This window comes from Mustela lutreola, chromosome 3 (assembly GCF_030435805.1).
Source record: "Mustela lutreola isolate mMusLut2 chromosome 3, mMusLut2.pri, whole genome shotgun sequence".
Lineage (NCBI taxonomy): Eukaryota > Metazoa > Chordata > Mammalia > Carnivora > Mustelidae > Mustela > Mustela lutreola.
Window position 1 is genome coordinate 148,560,454 of NC_081292.1, and position 16,766 is coordinate 148,577,219.

General features: G+C 35.1%; 1 protein-coding gene and 1 long non-coding RNA gene across 6 annotated transcripts in view; one reads left to right on the top strand and one right to left on the bottom strand.

Moving 5' to 3' along the window:
- SCN9A (sodium voltage-gated channel alpha subunit 9) overlaps positions 1-16,766 on the top strand; it is a 171,305-nt gene that overhangs the window by 92,819 nt on the left and 61,720 nt on the right. Inside the window, exons 13-17 of the mRNA XM_059167130.1 lie at positions 2,657-2,786; positions 3,920-4,158; positions 7,625-7,798; positions 8,654-9,010; positions 13,435-13,911. Coding sequence (XP_059023113.1) covers positions 2,657-2,786; positions 3,920-4,158; positions 7,625-7,798; positions 8,654-9,010; positions 13,435-13,911 — 1,377 coding nt within the window. The remainder of the gene's footprint in view (positions 1-2,656; positions 2,787-3,919; positions 4,159-7,624; positions 7,799-8,653; positions 9,011-13,434; positions 13,912-16,766) is intronic.
- Positions 1-16,766, bottom strand: part of LOC131827142 (uncharacterized) — a 167,900-nt gene that overhangs the window by 40,328 nt on the left and 110,806 nt on the right. The window lies entirely within an intron of this gene.

The window sequence follows — 16,766 nt, forward strand, 5'->3', positions numbered from 1 at the left end:
TTCATCCCATATGCTGTAGACGTCTAATGCGAAGATATTTAACACTCCATTTTTGAACAAAATGGAATTTATCTGTTGGAATTCTATTTGACTATTATAAGCCATCCCTTTAGAAAGTGATGTATAAAAGATATATACATATGTATCAGCACAGGAAATGCATGTTTAATGCTGATCTCATTAGTTGATAATAGGTCCCCTTCCTGTAAGGAAGTTTGGATTAATTGCCACCTCCTGCTATCTTTTTCGAGATACTGTTTATTCCTTGTGCAAGGAATCTTGGGTTTTAAAAATAGTAATAACAACAGCAAGCCTGTATATAGTATTTACAGTGGCCCTGCAAGGTGATATATTATCATCCTTGTTTTACAAAGGGGAAACCAAGGCCAGAAGAACTAGAGCAGCTTGTGCTCTTAATCCACCACACTTTTGCTCTTTCTCTAGTGTGTGGTAGTCTTCTTAATCTGGAAATAATTTAAAATAGTTATGCTTTTTCCCCCACACATAAATGAAAATTACTGTTTTCGTTTAAAAAAAACCCCTCTTTTGTCTGAAGTCTATAAATAAGAATATAATATCCAAACTACATACATTAATACAAACATATACACATAATAGCTAAAACAAAACAACTTGTCCAAAGCAACAATTTCAAGAGTTTAGGAGTAATTGAGTGGTTAGGAAAAAAAGTCCGATTAGACTTGAAAGAGCTCTTTCCGGTTTCTAGAGTTCCAGGTTATCTCTTTAGATCACTCACTGTGTTATATTGCATGACTAAACATCAGCAGAGGTTTTGACTAACCTAACAACCTTTGAACTCACGCTACTTATTCATACATTCATATTTTCAGACAATATGGTATTTTTAGTGAGAATAAAGTTCCATCAAAGTCATGGCCACAAACATTTCACTTAGAATGAATGCATGTGCTTTTAGGTAACATGTGACCTCTGTGCTTGCATGATACAGCTTGGACCTTTCTGCCAAAATATTTTTCGTTATCAAGTAAACATGTTAAATTTCTACAGAATCAGATCTTTGCTGTGTTTTTCTCTTCAATGATATATTCCCTATGAAATACATAATTTATATCAAATTTGGGTATTATTTCATATATTTTTATAAAATATTTTTATTTAAGACTTTACTTTTACCATGGGAAAAATCAGTATTACCATAAATCCTGAAACAGACTATAAAACTAAAGGAGTTAGTAGATACTCTAGGATTCAATAGAAATGCAATGAACATAATAGTGTGGCAAAATGTACAGTTTTGATGAAAAAATTGCATGACAAATAATATGACCTTGACAACTAACACATGTGAACATGAAAAAGAATTTGTTATTCCTGTTTGACTTGGAGAAAAATTGCCTTTTCTGGAAAGTCAGTAAATTAGAGATTGGATCTAATAGCCACCTATGGATAGGTGTGCATGTATGTCTGTGCATATATACATACAGATAGACACACGGGCATATATTTATATATTTATAAATATATGCCCGTGTGTCCATGTTTTGATATACACACATATATAACTGTATCCATAGCCACCTATGGATAGGTGTGCATGTATGTCTGTGCATATATACATACAGATAGACACACAGGCATATATTTATATATTTATAAATATATGCCCATGTGTCCATGTTTTGATATACACACATATATAACTGTATCTAAACAACTATACAACTTTAAAACTATAGAACTATATTTATATGGTTGTAGGGTGATGTGTGTGTATGTTTATACATATACACAGAGCACACAGACCACAGCTAAGCAGACATGTATGTGATACATACAGAGTTGTATACTTGTTTGTGTGTATATGTGTGTGAGTGGTGTCTGTGTATGTGTATTATGGGCCTACACTGAACCAGTGTAGTGTTTTAACTTTGAAATAGTTGCCAAGATTTAAAAACAAGACATTTTCACATAAAAATGAGTGTACATGGTAAGACTGAGCTCATAGTCCTGCATGCCAACAATCCTTTCGAGCAGAATAGTGGTCACCTCTTTTAGGTGGAGCTTACATTCTCCATTTTGCTACAGTTCCCATCAGTCTCCATTGTCCTTTTCAAATGGAGTCGTTTATCATCATACACTCAGAGCAATTCATGAGGCAACCCTTAGTGTCGCCGCCATTAATGCTGTTACCTCAGCAAAGAATAATTACAGAAATTTATCAGAGAATACCGAGGTTCTGCCCCTTGAACACACATCACTGCAAGTCTAGCTGTTTTCATGTAAGATTCTGACATGGTAAAACGATCTAAATAAATTCAAGACCCGGAAAGAGAGATGATGAAAGTGATTGTAACAATAAAAGCGACCTGTTTTATTTTTTATTTTCCTAAGCATTAATTCTTTTAATCCTCAAAGCAAGAATATGAGACAAGTAGTATGATTATCCCCATTTTACCAGTGATGGAACCGAGACAGGAGTTAAATAACTCTCCAATGATAACATGCTCAGTAAGTAGTAGAGCTATGATTCCAACCCAGCAACCTAGTCTCTACCTTAATTTAATCTCTACCTTAATTTAATCACCACAGCTTCCTAAGCAAGATTTTATTCTATGCTTATAATTTATTAGAGTTCTATTCTTAAAACTTTAATTCATCATCTTTTTTCTTTCAGGGTACAACCAATCAAATACACAAGAAAAGACGTTCTAGCTCTTATATTCTTTCTGAAGATATGTTGAATGATCCCAATCTGAGACAAAGAGCAATGAGTAGAGTAAGCATATTAACAAACACTGTAGAAGGTATGTAATAATACCCTCTTACCTGTACAGATTTTTAAACAGGATTTAGATAAATCCTGGTCAGCCTTAAATAGTTATATGAAGTTCTTAGGAAGAATTCAAAGAATAAAAATTGGTTATAAACCATAGTAAAGATAACCAATGGATACTAATGGAATGGCCTTTATGTGCTCAAAAAAATTCATAGTGTTTTGTGATTAGAGACCATTAGGTGATAGGACCTTTCAAAGATAAATAGCTTAATGGTAATTAATGAAATCAAGGTTAACCCAAGGCTGGGTGGTTCTCACTATATAGTCTTAGAAACTTAAAATAGTCTCTCTGAATTTATCTCTCTCTAATATGCAAAAAATAATACATACTTCCAGATGTCTATAAATTGCTTCCCCTGAGCACATTAAGTAAAATTATAAAATGGTAATATGTGATGCAACATCTGTTCAGAATATGATGAAAAAGTGCTAGAGAAAGCAATTTAGAGAACATAATGGGAATAATAGTGGTTAGACCCTGAGATACGTTGAGAAGAGAGTTAAGGATGGCAACTCTTAAAATGTATTGGGTCCCACTCTCCCCTACAATATGCCCGAGGTCCCATCTTATCCATTGGTAGCCAGCTCATACCCACATATATACCATGATGGCCTCAGACAAAGCTTCCACCCACCTCCTAAACTTAATGGTGAGAGATAAAAGGGCTCATGATATGACATATCTATTGAATGATTCAGTCCATAAACTATTTCTAGTCTCTTGGTTCTGAGATTGCTTTCACTGTGAAAGGATATATATTGGTGGAAAATATATATTTCTCCATGAAGAAAAACATAGGTTCTCCTGTTTCCCATCACATGCTAAGTGAATGTTTCTCTGGGAGTTGCCCATATCTGCTTTGAGTCATTAATTTCACTGCCTTCCCCCTAACTTGTGCTTGCTCTAGTAAATGAACATTGTGATATAAGATTTTTATGTAATATGCCATGCTTATGTAGAAGAAGTACTGTCAAATTTGCAAAATCTAAACAGAAAACTTGTTTCAGTGTTCATGTATACTGCTGATTTGTACTGTACGTAATTAGGAATAAAATAAATAAATGATTGGCTTCATGTTCTTTGTTGTTTTTTTCCCCTAGAACTTGAAGAGTCCAGACAAAAATGTCCGCCCTGGTGGTACAGATTTGCACACACATTCTTGATCTGGAATTGTTCTCCATATTGGATAAAATTCAAAAAGCTTATCTATTTTATTGTAATGGATCCTTTTGTAGATCTTGCTATTACCATTTGCATAGTTTTAAACACAATGTTTATGGCTATGGAACATCACCCAATGACTGAAGAATTCAAAAATGTACTCGCTGTGGGAAATTTGGTGAGTTTCTCAGTGCATGTTATGTACCCATAGTTCTTCTCTTTGGTTGTCATGATTGCCAGTTCTTTTTTTTTCAGTCAGATGGATATGTAGGTATATAATTATCCATATCCAGAATTCACAATATGAATCATTGTACAGAGTCAAGTTTCTAGTGATGCTATTTTAAAATAACTTTGCAGAAGTATAGAGGTCTATAACAATACTATTTCCAACAGGGCCACCATCTTGGGACTTGGTAGTGTGTCTTTTGTTTTGTTTTGTTTTCAGCTGGCTTGTCTCTTTGAAGCAACATTTTGCAAATTTGATACTTTCTTACCCATTTTATAATTACATGGCTGCTGCCTTATGAGTACATTCTCCACATATTTTCAGAAAAATTATGGATGGTTTGTTTTACATACAAATGAAGTGTCTGGGCCTTTAGAGTCCCGAAGTCCTGGATTTGAATTCTGATTCTGCCTCTTATCGGTTATATGACCTTTGGCAAATGTGTTAATCTCAATGGGGCGCCTGGGTGGCTCAGTGGATTAAGCCGCTGCCTTCGGCTCAGGTCATGATCTCAGGGTCTTGGGATCGAGTCCCGCATCGGGCTCTCTGCTCAGCAGGGAGCCTGCTTCCCTCTCTCTCTCTCTCTCTGGCTGCCTCTCTGTCTACTTGTGATTTCTCTCTGTCAAATAAATAAATCTTAAAAAAAAATGTGTTAATCTCAATAATCTTTAATTTTCTCATGTATAAAATAATCATAATACCTCGTTTGTGATATAAGAAAAATAATGCATTATTTGTAATATAAATTAACAATTCATTTATCATATTGTTGAGAGGATTAAATATTTTCTACTCATTAGTCTGGCATGTCATAAGTCATTAATAAACTTATTGTTACTGTTATTATTATCATCATCATGCTCTAAATTATTTAGCAGAAATGCTTCAAAGTATAGGGATAGAGGGAACATTCCTCAGCTTCATAAAATCTATCTATGAAAAACCCACACTGAATATCATCCTCAATGGGAAAAAGCTCACAGCCTTCCCTTTGAGATCAGGAACATGACAAGGATGCCCACTCTCACCACTCTTGTTCAACATGGTATTAAAAGTCCTAGCAACAGCAATCAGACAAAAAAGAGAAATAAAATGTATTCAAATTGGCAAAGAAGAAGTCAAACACTCACTCTTCTCAGATGACGTGATACTTTATATGGAAAACCCAAAAGACTCCACCCCCAAACTACTAGAACTCATACAGCAATTCAGTAATGTGGCAGGATACAAAATCAATATATAGAAATCAGTTGTTTTCTTATATACAGAAAGGGCAATCAGAGAATCAATTCCATTTACTATAGCACCAAGAAGTGTAAGATACCTGGGAATAAACCTAAACAAAGAAGTAAAGGATCTGTACTTGAGGAACTATAGAACACTCAAGAAAGAAATTGAGGGGCGCCTGGGTGGCTCAGTGGGTTAAGCCGCTGCCTTTGGCTCAGGTCATGATCTCAGGGTCCTGGGATCGAGTCCCGCATCGGGCTCTCTGCTCAGCAGGGAGCCTGCTTCCTTCTCTCTCTCTGCCTGCCTCTCAGTGTACTTGTAATTTCTCTCTGTCAAATAAATAAATAAAATCTTTAAAAAAAAAGAAAGAAAGAAAGAAAGAAATTGAAGAAGATGCAGAAAGAATCCTTAAGAATAAGGATACCAAGGGGTGCCTGGGTGGCTCAGTCGGTTTAGCATCTGCCTTCAGCTCAGGTCATGATCCCAGGGTCCTGGGATCAAGCCCCACATCAGGCTCCCTGCTCAGTAGAGAGTCTGCTACTTCCTCTCCCTATGCTTGCCACTATGCCTACCTGTGCTCTCTCAATCTGTCAAATAAATTAAAACAAAACAAAACAAACAAAAAAACCCTTTAAGAATAAGGACACCAAGATACCAAAACAGGAGGAATGGACACAGAAGACACAAGGACACTCAGGAAGGGATCTATAGGTCACAAGATGACAGAGGATCCTATTAGGAAAATGGGTGCCAGAGTGATCTCTTAAATGTGCAGTGCTGGTCACATTTGGGCCTAATTAATGCCTTAGGGCAAATGGCAAGTGTTAGTTTCTGAGAATCTGTGTGAAGCAGGCTGAAGTTCTATTTCATGGCCAAAGGGTCCTAGTTTCTGACCCTTCATAAATTGTGAATAACTCTGGATATCTTTGTGAATGTCTGTATAAGATAATTTTAGTTTTGCCTCGAACCCAAAACAATTGATCTTCGAAGTCAAAGAGTTTGTTTCTGAGTCAGTCTTATCTCCCACGTGTTTTCAGTTAAGATGTATGTACTGCACGAGCTCTCTGAGGTAGCGTTCTTCTTCCCTTCTGTTTCTCTTTGAAAAAGACAGGACTAGAAGGGGGATGGGTATTAAAGAGGCACTTGTTGTGATGAGCACTGGTGTTGTATGTAACTGACATGGAAAGCAATATTATACTATAATGCTACTAAAAAAATTAAAATTAAAAATAAAAAAGACAGGACTATCTAGTTTCTAATTGTCGGTGGAAGAACAGATCATGAATATCAGTACCTTCTTGCTGAGCTGACTGCATCACTGTGAAGCTCAAAAGAATTTATCATGTTTCTTATCTCTTGCCAGAACCTAAAGTGTGGGTACTCCCTGCTTGATGTTGCATTATTTTTTTTTTTTTTTTTTTTTTGATGTTGCATTATTTTTAAATTGACTCAGCACTTACAGACTTCACCATTTCCCTTTGAGCCTTCTTTGGTCAGCTTCTCTGAGACAAGTCAAACCTGAATGATTCATAAACAAGTCCTTCACTGTTGTCTTTTTAAGTCAGTCCTTTAATAACAATGTCATGAATTAATGATGTTTTGTGATGCACTTTTGTGTCAAAGCTTTGGAAGTCTTGCTTTAGCTCCCACTGTGTCAGTTAAATACTTTCTCCTCTTCTACTGATGAATCTTTAAAGAGTGAGTCAACATATTCTCTATTACCCTAGGAGTAGTCAGACCAGAAAAAAGATTGGCTCAAAATTTCAGTATCAATCTATATTTCCTTTTCATTTTCTTCCAGAATAACTTATTGACCCACATTTTTTTTTTTTTTTGCAAAAATTGACTGTGTTAATTGTCATGGTTCTATTTATGTGACATTGTTTCGTAAAGATTTATTTGAGAGAGAGAGAGAGAGAACATGAGTGAGAGGGGCAAAGGGAGAAGGAGAATCTCAAGCAGACTCCACACTGAGCACAGATCTGGACTTGAAGCTTGATCTCACAACCATGAGATGACCACCTAAGCCAAAACCAAGAGTTGTACACTTAACAAATTCAGCTACCCACAGAGGATCTGGGTGCATGGCCTGAAGTACAGTGATGCTAAACAAATAGTCATAATCATCACTATTTTGATTCTATACGTCTAGTAACACCAGGAAAAAAACATTATATTTCTCCTTTAGGTCTTCACTGGGATCTTTGCAGCTGAAATGGTTTTAAAATTAATTGCCATGGATCCATATGAGTATTTCCAAATAGGATGGAACATTTTTGACAGCCTTATTGTGACATTAAGTTTAGTGGAGCTTTTCCTAGCAGATGTGGAAGGACTGTCAGTTCTGCGATCATTCAGACTGGTAAATATAGACCAACCTTACCACTATGTTCCATATATAAAGGGGTATTTCTAAGGCTTTGCGTTACTATTTAAGTCTTTTGGAGGTTCAAGTCAAAAGACAAGATTAAGGGTTAGTATCTAGTATCGTTAATTTCATTCCACCACAAAAGTTCTTAAAGAGTTCAAAAATCACATGACTTTTTTAATCTTAACATCTTGAAGAAATGGTCAGTCATAATTGAGTTAATTTTAGGGTCTCAAAGACATATTCAGTTGTATATACTAGTATGATGTAAGTGAATAAAAGAAAATATTTCTTTGTCAGTCAGCCATAATTTATTTCACAATAAGAAGCTTATAGTTTACAGAATTTTAATTCCTATAATATGTTCATTACTTGGTAGGTTTGATAACTAAAGATCAAATTATTGTCCCCAAAATGGTGGTTGTCTGCTGTAAAAAATATAAAAATGTAAAGACTTAGAGCATCTTTCTTTAACATATTGGGCTCTAGCCTATGTCAGCATGAAAAAGTAGATAAAACTATCAGAATATATTCAAAGTTTAAAAAATTTAAAGTACCAGAAAGTAGAATTAAGGATAAATTATCAATTCTAAGCAAATAATGTTTGAAGCCATAAACCATTACAGTAATCCTGAACTTCCTTCAAAAATATGTGTGGTAACTATATTGTGGCAAGTACAACAAAATAAGAGGAATATTGAAAATAGCTGGCAGGGAAAAAGTAGAAATGATCAATTTTAGCTAGGTAATAATGATAATTTAGAATTTAAAATTTGGAACAAAACTCAACATTAGAAATATTGAACATTTTTCATAATAATTAACATTAACCTTTGTGTTTCCTTTCAGCTTCGAGTTTTCAAACTGGCAAAGTCTTGGCCAACACTGAATATGCTGATAAAGATCATCGGCAACTCAGTGGGGGCTCTGGGTAACCTCACCTTGGTGTTGGCCATCATCGTCTTCATTTTTGCCGTGGTTGGCATGCAGCTCTTTGGTAAGAACTACAAAGAATGTGTCTGCAAGATCAATGAAGACTGTACACTCCCACGCTGGCACATGAATGACTTCTTCCACTCCTTCCTGATTGTGTTCCGCGTGCTGTGTGGAGAGTGGATAGAAACCATGTGGGACTGTATGGAGGTCGCTGGTCAAGCCATGTGCCTTATTGTGTACATGATGGTCATGGTCATTGGAAACCTAGTGGTACGTAATCAGAGGTTCACATGTATAAAATTCCGCAGAGACAGTTGTTAAATGTTGATAAGACCAGTTATTTTATAATTTTAGGGTTAATTACACATAAAACTATTAATTGTAATAGAATATTGGTCATTTTAATATGGGAAAGTATTATTTCAATTTCCCTGACAGATAAGCTTTATTTATATTTTTCACAATGATTATATTATTTTACCTATTTTATTATATTTTTTTCAAAGATTTATTTATTTGAGAGAGGGAGTGTGCATGTGTAGAGGGAAGGGCAGAAGGAGAGAATCTTCAAGCAGACTCTGCTGAGCATAGAGTCTGATGCAGGGCTCCATCTCACAACCTATGAGACCATGCCCTGAACCAAAACCAAGAGTCAGACAACTAATGGAACTACTCAGGTGCCCCTTCACAATATTTATTTTATTGGAAAGTTTTCTACTTTATTCTCTCATTTTGATAACGATGTCATATGAATTAAATCTGTGGTTTTCCTGTCTCTTAAAAGTCCATTCGAATATTAAGTTATACTAGTAAATAGAATATGATTAAATTAATAACAAAAATGAAATTATAATGGAACAAAGCAACTGAAAGGACTGGTCCCATTGCACTATAGTCCTATATAATAAAACTAGCAACCATACCGAGGATCAGGAAACTATGGCGCATGGGTCAAATCTAGCATACTGCCTGTTTTTGTATGGCCTTGCAAGCTAGGAACGCTTGTTTTTATTTTTGTTTTTGTTTTTGTTTTTCAATGGTTAAAAAAAAAGGAAAAATAATATTTCATGACACATGGAAATGATATGAAATATAAATTTCAGGCTCTGTAAGCAAAATTTTGTGAGAACAAGGACATGCTAATTCATTTACATAATTTTCTATGTCTGTTTTACTCTGCTATGGCAGAGTTGAGTAGTTGCATAGAGAGTCTATGTCCCAGAAAGGCCAAAATATTTTTTATCTCACCCTTTACCGAAAAAGATTTGCCCACCACTGCTCTAAAGCTTTTCATTCACAAATGACCTTCTTCTTCTCCATTTGTGTTTGCTTGGCTTATACTCCTTCTCTGTTTCTTCTTCTTTTACCTGCCCATTGGTAAAAACTTTCAAGCTTACAAATGAGAAAATTGGGATCGACGCTCTTCCATGACTCACTTGCTTCAGTTTTCAAAGCCACCATGTTGACTTGGTTTAGTTTGTTACCTGGCATCAGACTCCTCATTAGGGATTCCAGGAGTTAGGGTATAGTAACAACTATATGGTTAATACTTTGACTTTCCACTGGCTTGAAAATAAGTTGCTAATTTTTTCTTGTCCTTGAAGCCCCCATGTCAAAAGTAATTCAGAATGTAGGACAGAAACCTACATTCATCAAATCACATATGAAATGGTACTGTTTTGTGCCATTAAATGACTAGACATATACAGAGTAAGTTATGCAATCCAAGTTCTAGACCATTACTGCACAACATATAGACTCCATGAGTTAGAATTCTGTAATTATTAATTATCCTCTAGTTGTAGTAATAAATATACTAGTTTTATACAGGCTTATAAATCCCTTCCAACATGAAATAAAATTCATATGCTCCATCTGGTTCTTCTTCTGAATTTAACATTTGTATTCATAAGCTCCATAGTGTGATTTGTTTGTATACTTCTTCCAAAATTTTGACATAAAAATATTGAAATGTAGCCTTTATAAGATTTAAGATGTCAAAACTTACCATACGAAAGCTATTAGTCACAACTGATTTAAATTTTTAGTATTCACTCAGGCATGGATGAAGTGAGGGGGATTCCTTGGCACTCTCGAATTATTCATTCAATATTTTTATTACTTTCACTGTGAAAGGAACTATATTTGGGTATTGCAGGGTGATTAAAAATATATACCTATGAATTTGTCCTTGTCTTCAAGGTAATTACAATCTATTGACAAGAAATTATCAGATAAAGAAGTGGTAGGTGCTAGCAGTGAGGGAAAAATAAATGCTCTTGATACTTTGGAAGAAAAGAGAGAAGTTCTGAACAGTGACTCAGAGAAGAATTTTGAAGTGGGTCTTTGAATAACATATAAAATAATATTTAAGCATGAACCACAGGTGTGAGAGAGTAATGGTTTACTTTGAAAAGCAATATGAATTTATAGTTAAAAATAGATGGGATATCTCAGTGAATGTTTAATCCATATGGAACTGGTAATAATTATTCATGATCATATTTATTCGTTATTTACTAGTGATAATGAAAGACAAGAGAAGTGTAATTCACAAAATAGATAACCAACTCTTGGATCAGGAATTACCAATGATATAGAATTAGAATCTAAAAAGAAAAACAATAAATTATGTTTCTGATACAGTCCTCTGCATATTAGAGTTATATGCTAAGCAGATCTCTCTTTTTTTCTCACTTATTCCTTAGTTAATTTTACTACCAATTAGTTAAAATTAGTTAAAAACAATAAGAAAGAACATTAATCAGAATGATATTGAATCAGATATACATTTTATTAATATTTCTTTCTATACTTAAGCTGATAATGGATGTGTAATATAGAATGAACTTCATTTTCATTGTGATATGAGTAGTTTTGATAGAATAGTAGAGTCCTGTTATGATTTTTGATGGAATGGAAGTTGTTGTTATTATCCTTAATGAAGATATGACAGACAGGAGCACATTATTGAAAGGTGTGAAATCCTATTAAAGCCAAACTCATAGAAACAGACACTACAATGGTGATTACTAGGGTCTGGGAGGTGGGGGAAATAGGACATGGTGGTCAAAGTTCAAAATTCCAGCTAGAAGGTAAGTAAGTTCTAGGGATCTAATTTACAGCATGGTGATTATAGTTAATAATACTGAATTATATACTTGAAAGTTGATAAGAGAGTAGATCTTAAATATTCTCACTGCAAAAAAATGATAATTCTTTGACATGATGGAGGTGTTCCTTAACACTCTGGTGGTAGTCATTTTGCAGTGTATAAACATGTCAAGTCAGCATGTACATTTTAACCTTATACAATGTTATATAACAACTATATCTCAATGAATGTGGAAAAAATAAAGTTAATTACAAATTTGAAAAGAAAAAAAAAGGAAGGCTATTAACACTTGCATTAATTAGGGAGACTAAAGCTATAGAATGAGCCTTTGGCTTCTCATCAATATTCCTATTAAAACATACACACAAATAAACATGTATCCCATAATGCCATATGTTTTCTCATTGGCCAGAAAGACAAAATGAAAGTAAACTCTTTCAGAATTCCTTCAGGATTTATCACAGTTGTTTTCTGTGATTTCTTCTTCTTGCTCCCCCTCAGACTCTTCTCTTAAACATATTAACATAGACATTTTTAACCTGTGTTCTTCTACTTATATCTCTGCAGATTTGTTTTAGGGGGGACCCAAATTCAGGCATGAGTCCCTTCTCTTCAGTTTGGCCTAATTTTGATTATTTTTATGAGGTAGATAGTTTTGCCCTCGAAGAGACCTACATGAAAGGGTATTTCAATTACCTTTTTGTTTCCTATCTAAAATAATATTTACATGTAATTTAAATAAAATTTAAATACTTTCAACTCTCTGTGAGGTTTTTGTTTTGTTTTGTTTTGTTTTGTTTTGTTTTGTTTTTACAATGTTGAGTCCGCCTGGACCCCTACCTCAGGGAGGAAAAACAGAAATGGTTTTGTATACAAACAGGATTTTTGTTGTCCTGTGCTCTTTTATTATCTCTTCCAGGGCCAAATGATTGGCATGAAGCCAGTCAGTCATAATGCCATTATCTCATTTGAATTGGGTTCAGTGGGCAGGTCCTTTTCTATGCTTTAAAAGCCTCATTAAGTTGCAAGCTGGCACAATTCTTGGACAGAATATTTTATTACAGGAGCTTTGTGAGTATTATATGTTCCATTTGTTGCAAAAAACTGATATCTCTTCTGGGAAAAGCAAGCACAGAGGTTGGCATAGGTTACTTCAGCACAACAGACATTCCTCACAATTTTCTTGTTCTACTTTTTTTCATAGGTGACAAATATTAATCACAGGTAAACATTAGGTAGACTTTTTATTCCCGTAAAAGGGAATTTGGCCAGAGATGAACTTAAGAATGACATAACGATAATGGGAAGAGAGCCTTCTCTTTGATCCTCATGCGAAGTCCTTCCTGGGTATGGCTGACCTCTGCTTCCCAGAGTTCCCAGGAGTCAGGATACAGATGGACAAGACAGTAAAGGAGTCTGGGCTCTACTCTACCCTATCACATGTTCTCTCTGTGTGAAGAAGTGCAGGGAGTTTTAATACTGGTTTGGATTTTGGCCTGTATTTCAGAAAAATGTACTTATTTTCTTTTTTATTTCCTGTCTCCCTATTTCTCCATTCCCCACCCGCATCCTGATGTAGGTCCTCAATCTATTTCTGGCTTTATTATTGAGCTCATTTAGCTCAGACAATCTTACAGCAATTGAAGAAGATACTGATGCAAACAACCTCCAGATTGCAGTGGCCAGAATTACAAAGGGAATAAATTATGTGAAACAAACCTTACGTGAATTTATTCTCAAAGCATTTTCCAAGAAACCAAAGGTTTCCAAAGATACAGGAAGAGCAGAAGATCAAAATAGTAAGAAGGAAAACTATATATCTAACCGCACACTTGCTGAAATGAACAGAGATCACAATTACCACAAAGAAAAAGACCAGATCAGTGGTTTTGGAAGCAGCGTGGACAAATATTTGATGGAAGAAAGTGATTGTCAATCATTTATTCATAATCCCAGCCTGACAGTGACAGTGCCTATTGCACCCGGGGAATCCGATTTGGAAAATATGAATACCGAGGAACTTAGCAGTGATTCAGAGAGTGAATACAGCAAAGGGGTAAGATTTTTCATACACATTGTTTCCTATTATTAATTAGTGTGAAATGAAATGAAATTTTAAATTTTTTCTGTGATAAGTTCTTTCTAATGTTGCAGACTGTTGGTAGTTTCTTGTGTTTGTGAGTTTACACAGCAGCTTGCTGAAGATTCATCTGGTGAGGTTTTACTTACTGGTTCTTAATAATTGATGCAATCATACTTAGCTAGATTTGAAAGCACCAGGTACGTTTAAGTCTTCCCTTCCCTCATCCGCTTTTGTTATCAGTTATAAAATCATATACAGTTTCCTGTCTGTTGAATCCACTGCTCCTTCTCGTCACTTTTGTTTGCCTTTGCACTCACTACTTCTTGCCTAAACCATACCAAATAGTGTGTCAACCGGTGTCTCTGCCTACATTTTCCATCTATTCCAGATCACTAGTTGGATTAATTTTACCCAGGTTCAATCCTGATCACATCACTCCTTTAAAGTATGTTTGGTCCCCCAAGTCTCCAGAATTACAGACTGTAGATAAACTCTTCACACCATGACACCATCCAGCTGACCAGCTGTGTCACCCAGTGCTTGCTTGCCTGGTTTCCTTCTGGACCACAAACACTCGCACTGTGCATCACTCTGCTTGGGATTTCCTTCCCCAGTCAAAATCCTATATACATCCTTTAAGACATTCCTCATGTGTAAAATTATTAGGCCTTACATTACAGGGTTGGGTAATAAGGATTACATGAATTAACATGGGCAAAATGCTTAGAACACTACTCAGAGTACTCAAAAGTGGTAGCTATTGCATTCTTCTTAATTCCTCTGCAAAGAGATAGGAGCTTTCCTCAGTTTGAATTTTCTGGATTTATTGTTTAACTTTATATTTTATTACTTTTTTGGAGAAATTATTGTATACATCACAGGTTGCTCTAAACTCATTGAGAACAGGAATCTTTTATCAAAAATTTAATATCCTCTTTCTCCACATCTGGTTGTGTATATATTCAAAGTAACAGTTTTTTACCATTTTTATTAATTGAACTGTGTTCTTATTAATATGGAATAGAATAACCATGAGCTTTAAGACAAAGCATTTTTATGGTATCTCTTCAAAGTTTCAAGATATCCCTTAAAAGTAGTACTCCTTTCTTTCAGTCACATTTGGAAGTATTTGAGAGGCATTTATCACATGCCTTCTATCTGCTTCTCCCTATACTAAGACCTGCCCTCCATGAATTTCCATCGGATTTTGGAATAAAGATACATACGTGTGTGTGTGTGTGTGTGTGTGTGTGTGTGTGTGCCTCCTAGCCATATGACCAGTGCTGCATGCATAGTAAGTGCTCAATACTTACTGAGTGAATACGTGATTATATAAATTAAGACTGTATTTCTAAGTAGCCAAAGAAATTCTTTTCAAGATGACAAAGTAAGGAATGACATGTTTAATTTTTTTAATTTTTTATTTTTAAAACCTTTACACAGAAGAGGTACTGCTTGTTTCAGCTTGAAGGTAGAAAATCAGATTTCACACACCACTTTTCAGGAAGTGATCTGAGCCCAGTCACATGTGGAAAGGGAAACTAGTTCTATTACTCATTTTTCTGCTTGTGAAGATCATAGCTGAAACACTAAAATTGCTTGGTAGGCTTTCTGAATAAGTTTGGGATTCCAGGTGTTAGGACAGTTGTTAGCTGGCAGAGTTTACCAAATACTTCTTTAGATCTTAATATTTGGAAGAATCATTTCTTACGTGGTCATTTTTCCTTTACCCAAAACTGGGGGCTGACCTTAAATGGAGGTCCTCTGTGGCAGACAAAAGATTTATTCTTGCTCTGTTAATTACGACATTTTGAAGGGAATCTTATAGATCTGCCTCTTTAGCACCTCATTTTCGGAAAAGCTCAATTAAGAGGAAGTGACTGTATCCACAGTTAGACCTAGTTCAAAGGCAAAGCCATGACAAGAGCCCCAGTCTTGTGATTCATAGATCAGTCCTATTTCTCTCTTCTTTGCCCTGTCTTTGTCCATTTCACAGATAAAACACACATCCCTATTGGGTTAATGAGGCATGCTTCTGAAAAATTTACCTACCTTGTAGCATCCAGAGGAGGTTTGTGATGTCATAGTGGCCAGCTGTGTTTTTTTTATAATTAGTGATTTAGTTTATAAACTGTTTCATTACTGAAATAGATTATTTTTTTGGTTTTGAATTCAAGTTTTCATTTACATTCTAGTTAGTTAACATATACGGGATAGTGCCCTCCTTAGTCCCCATCAACCATTTAGCCCATCCCCTGCCCACCTTTCTCCACCAACCCTTACTTTGTTCTCTATAGTTAAAAGTCTCTTATGGTTTGCTTCCTTCTTTCTCTTTTTTCCTCCTTTCCCTTTGTTCATCTGTTTTGTTTCTTAAATTTCACATATGAGTGAAATCATGTGGTATTTATCTTTCATTGACTGACTTATTTCACTTAGCATAATACACTCTAGCTCCATCCATGTGATTGCAAACGGCAAGATTTCATTCTTTAGATGACTGAGTAATATTGCATTGTATATATACCACATCCTTTTTATCCATTCATCCATATTTGGGCTCTTTCCATAATTTGGCTATTGTTGATAATGTTGCTATAACCACCCATAAAGTTACTCTTTCATCCATCCCAAAAACCCTTCCTGAAAAGCATGGAATTTAGTGCCTTTAAACTGTGTTATCTAAGGGTCATTTGGCAGTAATATTCTAATATTCTTGATTGTCATTTTTATATTTATAGTTGTAGCCACATGAGAAAAAATGTACACTTTTTCTATTTCATATCTGTGGTTTATATGGTATAATACACAGGAGCATGGGGCTACATTAT